A 6,000-nucleotide genomic window follows, 5' to 3' on the forward strand; every position below is an offset into this window, starting at 1 on the left:
TAAGTGTTCCCAAATCAGTAAATTATGGAGAAGCTAGGGTCCTCAAATTTGCCTTCCTTGGGGTCACCACAAGGGTGCCTAGCACTTGGGTAGAGAGCAAAGAGGGAGAGAGCTATGGAAAGCTCAACCTCAACCTCAATACCTATGTGTGTGAGAATGAGGAGAGATGGAAATAGAGAGGGAGAGGGAGAAGAGGATGCTAGGGTCCTCAACCTTGCCTCCCTTGGTGTCACGACAAGGAAGCTTAGCACGTGGGTAGAGAGCAAAGAGGGAGAGAGAGCTCTATGGAAAGCTGAGAGCTCAATATTAACCTCAATATCTATTGAGTGTGAGAATGTGGGAGAGATAAAGATGGAGAGGAAGAGGGAGAAGAGGAAGAGATCAAGTAACACCATCAACACACTAGCTACATAATCCAAACAAGCAAGCATGCATCAAGAGAAAGTAAACATACAAGCAAAGAGGGAGAGAAAACTCTATGGAAAGCTCAATATTAACCTCAATATCTATTGAGTGTGAGAATGTGGGAGAGATAAAGATGGAGAGGAAGAGGGAGAAGAGGAAGAGATCAAGTAATGCCATCAACACACTAGCTACATAATCCAAACAAGCAACCAAGCATGCATCAAGAGAAAGTAAACGTACAAGCAAGCATGTGATAATGGGATTATGTGTCTTTTCTTTGGAGTCAAAATCTGGAGTCAAAATGACTTATATACAAGCCTCATATCTACAATATCCGGCCCACCCATGTATGTCCGAAGACCTAAGAGCTAGTATTATGCTTATTTCATAGGCTAAGTATATACTAACGACATTACATAAGTTGTAAGCTCAATAAATGACTGTCATCCACATGCATTACATAAGCCTTAAGCTCGAAGATATGCCAAAATCTATTACATGAAGCACATTGCATGGTACAAAATGATACGACAAAAAAGGGGTATAGCCATGTCGGGAGTAATGCTAACCATTGTGGTAACAATGAGGGGTAGGGGTAAGGGCATTTGATACCTCTATAACATTTGATTGTAATCAAAGGGCAAGGCTTTATAGTCTAATCATATGACCATGTAACCAGCTTCCATCAAGCTTGAGGCATTGATGCAAGTATATGCTTTAACATTAATCAACTATGACCACCTTGTGTGGGCTAGTCAACATATCCTTACTAAAGGGAGACAATTTTGGTGTGGTTTGTCATAAGATAAATTAACAAGGTATACTATATATGGCAAGGTTGAAGAGGCTGTTTTGAATATGATTTGATTGGTTCCTCTAAGTAGAAGTAGGGCATGATTTGACATATGACTATGTGCCAAACTATCATGATCAGCCCTTCTATTAAGTTGAGGCAATATGTGAGAACATCTTTAGTTGAGGAAAATTTGATGCTTCTAGCAAGAGAGTGTTGATGGCCAAGTCCTAGGTTGATTTCATATGGATAATCCCTTTAATAAAAATTTCTTGTAAGAAACCCTTGTTTTTTTTTCGGCCTTTTAGGGGAGGATTAAATGTGGCAAAAAAGCTCAAGGTAACTTTTGGAGAGAATCCCTTTATGAGGTCAATTTCATATGGAGAATCCCTTCAAAAAAAATTCTAGCAAAAGGTCCTTTCTGTCTTTTGTTCGGACAATCACGAAGTGGTAAAAGAGTTCAAGAAAACTTCAATAACTTTTGGAGAGAATCTCTTTATAGATTTCATGCAAAAGGAAGTTGTTATCTTTTGTCTTCTCAAGTAGGGAAGGACAATGTAAAAGATACATTTTTTCTAATTGATAAAAAGGAATGAAAAAGAGTTCAATGTATGCTACATGTCTAGTGTGAACACTCTCATTTCTTATAGGAAGATTGGCCCTAGGTATCAAAACCTATGCTACATGTCTACTGTAAACACTCATTTCTTATAGGAAGATAGGCCCTAGATATCATAACAGGGGAAGGGGGACCTAGGGGCAAAAATGTTTGGCTTTTACAAAGGTGGGTACTTGTGGACTATAGTGATCAACACCGAATAGTGATTAGGAAATGAAAGAAAGATGGGTGTTTCAAAGGTGGGGACTTTTAGAAAATGGGGTGTATGTAAAGGTGGGGCACTTGTGGACTGTAGTGTGATTAGGAAATGAAAACAAAAAACTACAAGGAGGGAATAAAGAAATTCTATTACAAGTGTACTAGCTTTTGTTGAAAGGAAACAAGAGGTTTCCAAACAAAAGAGATAAAATACTTTGTTGAAAAAGGGAATCCATTATTTTTCCTAGTGTCATTAATTTGAAGAAAGAGAGAAGTTAAAATGGACTAAATAGATTGAAAATTAGTGACATGTACTCTCATTTTTTTCCCCACCAATTGAGAAGATAAATCTAGAAAGTGTCACTTAAAAGCATGTATATATATATATATATATATATATATATATATATATATATATATATATATATATATAGAAGTGAAAATTGGGGGTTCCTCAACTTAAGTATTTTTCTCATTTTGGGGTTTGCTCCCCCCAAATCCCAAATTATACAAGCAGCAACAACAACATTTGATCATCATCATCATCAATATAATCAAACATGGCATCCCTACAGGTATCTCTCTCTCTCTAATCAATCCTTAACCCTCATGTCATTTGAGCCTAATCCAGCTTCAATATACCCCTTATCTTCATTTCATTGGGTTTAATTCAAGCTCAATAGCCCCTTAATTGTTGGGCCTAATCCAAGCCCAGTGTCATTAGGAACTAATCCAAACCCCTCTTCCCAGCCCCCATATTGGGGATGCTGCCTCAAATCAAATCAAATCTTATGCTAAGCTGCCCAATCCCAATTCCACTATGTTATGCTGGGACCTTTCAATACAAACCATATTCTCTTCCAGTGCTGGGACCATAAAATACAAATAGATTTCCTGCCTTCTTGATTTTATAAAAGGAAAAAGGGATCAGTGTCCAATATTGTCTTGATTCAGTGTTTCATGCATTAATCTCACTATGTTATGTTATTCATGGATTAATCTCACTATGTTATCCTATTAATATAAAATTATTGCAGAAGCTGGAGGCGTGGGAGTTCAACCCTACAGAGGAGGATCAAAGGCTTGACCATAAGTACGCCCCAAACCGTCCAGTACCTAGTGAGCTCTTAGAAGGTAAACATAAAATAATGATGCAATTAGCAATTAATCACTACAGTCGTCACATTCCATCACAACCACGCAACCCTAATCATAGATTCACAGCTGATCATAGATTATGCACTAGATTATTGCAACCCTAATCATAGATTGAGCATCAGATTACTACAAGATCAGCGGTCATGGCTTGCTACCGTAGCTAATGGCAACGCAAATCTTAGCTATTCACTCCTAATAATACCCTTAATCCGGTTATGCGCACCGAATTGCCACCCTTAATTTCAATTAATCGATGTCAATTAGCGGATTTAATCCGTGATTTGTCTCTCTCATATAAGGCTGCATCTGACGAGGTTGCATTGATTTTTTTCTGATCGGTGCTCAGACCTGGGCGTGCTGAGCTGGAAGATTAATACAGAAGATTATGAATGTAATCCGGCCTTGGAGAAGATCAAGATGACTAGAGGCTACAAGTTTTGTGTGCGTATATAATTACAATTATTTGCTCGTACTAATCAACAAAGTGATCGTATCTTAAGCTTAATTGTGTGTTATTTTAAATTCGGGAATTAATGTTTGAGCTTGCGTGAAGCTAGTTAATCCATTAATATTTTACGTGTTGACCTTGTATTACTGCACTTTTTCTGTATTTACGTCAACCATGCAGAAACATTACATTAATTAATAATCTAATCGTTCATGAATCATGATCATTAACTAATTCAAGCGTGCATAGTCATTGATTAATGTAAGCAAGCATAATCGTGCATGATAGTCATTGATTAATTCAAGCGTGCAGGAGACAGTCACAGTGGCCCCCGGGAAGATAGAAGATTACGAACAGAAGATTAAGCAGTTCTTCCAAGAGCATTTGCACCCTTATGATGAAAGCCGGCTCATACTAGAAGGAGGCGGTAGGATTAAGTATCTGACATTAACAACTGTACATACCTTATTGGCTATCATTAGAGGATAATCAGTAGATAAAGCTCACGCTACCGGTGTATAATAGATTAATTAACAAGCATACCTCGATGGCTATTGTTAATGAAATAATGAGATAAACTCGCAGGTTAATTAATGGTATTAATCATTTTAGGTTACTGGGACATCCGTAATTATAATGGAGAGTGGATACGCTTCCGTGCGGAGAAAGGAGACCTGATTGTGCTACCCCCGGGCATGTACCATCGTTTTACTCTCGATACAAACAACTATATCAAGGTAATCAACCAAGCTTTTAGGCTTAAATAGGATTAATCTGTTGGATTAACTCTTAGTACTTTTGATATGCAGGCATTGCCGACCTTGTATACACGCTAATCTACGCTTGCATGAGTAAAATATCCTTGAAATCATAATTACTATATTAATCTAATCGTAATATATTAATTTTGACATATATGGCAGGCTTTGCTCTTGTACACAGAAAGCCCAAAGCGTATTGATATTATGAGACCCGAAGGCGACCACTTGCAAGTGAGGTGTGTATGCTATCTTCTTATATTATATTAAAGCTAGCTCTCCTTATATTACATTAAAGCTAGCTCTCCTTGCCTTTCTAGTCCTCATCTATGATCCTCTCTACAATGTAACAATCAACACAATCTCTTTCTAGACAAGCCTTTGTAACTTGCAAAGGCTTGCCTAGAAACAATTCAACACACTCAAATTACGCGTGGGGACAATAGCTAGGTGGTTAAGGCGGTGCCTTTTGCCTTTCTCTTCCCAGAACGTGGGTTCAATTTGTAACACCTCAAGGTGGGAACAATAGCTAGGTGGTTAAGGTGGCCCCTTTCTCCTCCCAGAACGTGGGTTCAATTTTGGCCCACCTAGTTCCTCTCACTTCACAAAGGTTTGAAAGATTTTGTGCTCTTCCTTCACAAAAAAATAGTTTTATATACCTAGTACCTTTATCTTTATTCTTCCAATCAATCATTCATATGCTCCTTTCAATGTCTTCATTATTTTATGCAGGAAAGACTACGTGAAAGCCACCTTGACATGCTCACCCAAGAAGACATCTCCCATCTACTAGTATCATCCAAACATGACCATCCAAAGATAACATCCTTGGGATTTTTGCCCTTCTTGTCTCCTCGATGGGTTTTTCCTTTGGTCTTGTCCGCTTTAGTGTTTGGCTACTTGGTATTTCTTCACCTTATTCTCCACCATGTCAAGTATATTTATATACAACATCTTTAGAAGCATTCACCTCTTTATAAATCTCCATCAAACCCCTAGATGTGAGACATGTATACCCTATATATGGAACTCCATGCATGAATGCTTTTTTTTCCCATTGATTCATTACAATACGGACTATCATTGGGACTCGTAAGTTAAGGTGTTTTAGGTCCAAATTGTATTCACTAGTGAATTTGGTTACTATTGCAATATTAGGAAAACTTCTTATGTTCTTTTAGAGGTTTTTTTTTCATGGAGACTTATTCGTCTTATGCTGCATCATTCAATTTCATCTAACTTTTTAGCCTTCTACTCAAATTGTCAACATTATTAACATTGAATTTAAAATTTCTACATGTTTAGAATCATGTTGACACTCAATGACATCTCAAAAGTATCAAAAAAGGCTAACATTTCTCATTCATTAAATTGTTGTAAATTTGGTATTGTTGAGAGCATGTTTTCATGTTTGATGACCCTTCTATTGTATATTCTCTCAAAGTGCTCATTTGTTTACATGTGTTCTTTGTAAAAAGAAGAGACGGGCAATAAATGGGAATGGATTTTTGTTAAGTTGAGTTTTTTTCTTCTAAAAAGATATTATATAATATTATATAGATAATAAAAAATAATATAGAACATATTAAGTAACAAAGGCTCATATGGGGATGTGTTGCAT

The 6,000-nt window shown here is 37.1% G+C and overlaps 1 protein-coding gene across 1 annotated transcript; it reads left to right on the plus strand.

The window, feature by feature from the left end:
- Positions 1-2,468: 2,468 nt before the first annotated feature.
- LOC147639938 (uncharacterized) lies at positions 2,469-5,504 on the plus strand. The gene is made up of 7 exons (XM_086775496.1): positions 2,469-2,590; positions 3,053-3,149; positions 3,520-3,614; positions 3,934-4,048; positions 4,234-4,358; positions 4,545-4,618; positions 5,112-5,504. Exons 1-7 carry the CDS (start codon positions 2,576-2,578, stop codon positions 5,170-5,172), a joined length of 582 nt encoding a protein of 193 aa, XP_086631622.1. The 5' UTR covers positions 2,469-2,575; the 3' UTR covers positions 5,173-5,504.
- The last annotated feature ends 496 nt before the right edge of the window (positions 5,505-6,000 follow it).

Source organism: Cibotium barometz, chromosome 3 (genome assembly GCF_041138505.1).
Source record: "Cibotium barometz isolate CiBa-2024 chromosome 3, ASM4113850v1, whole genome shotgun sequence".
NCBI classification, from domain to species: Eukaryota; Viridiplantae; Streptophyta; class Polypodiopsida; order Cyatheales; family Cibotiaceae; genus Cibotium; species Cibotium barometz.

Excerpts from the sequence above, each read along its gene's own strand:
- LOC147639938 (XM_086775496.1), top strand. Across the intron at positions 4,359-4,544 it reads ATACAAACAACTATATCAAG|GCTTTGCTCTTGTACACAGA; the intron begins GTAATCAACCAA and ends CATATATGGCAG. Across the intron at positions 4,619-5,111 it reads GGCGACCACTTGCAAGTGAG|GAAAGACTACGTGAAAGCCA; the intron begins GTGTGTATGCTA and ends TATTTTATGCAG.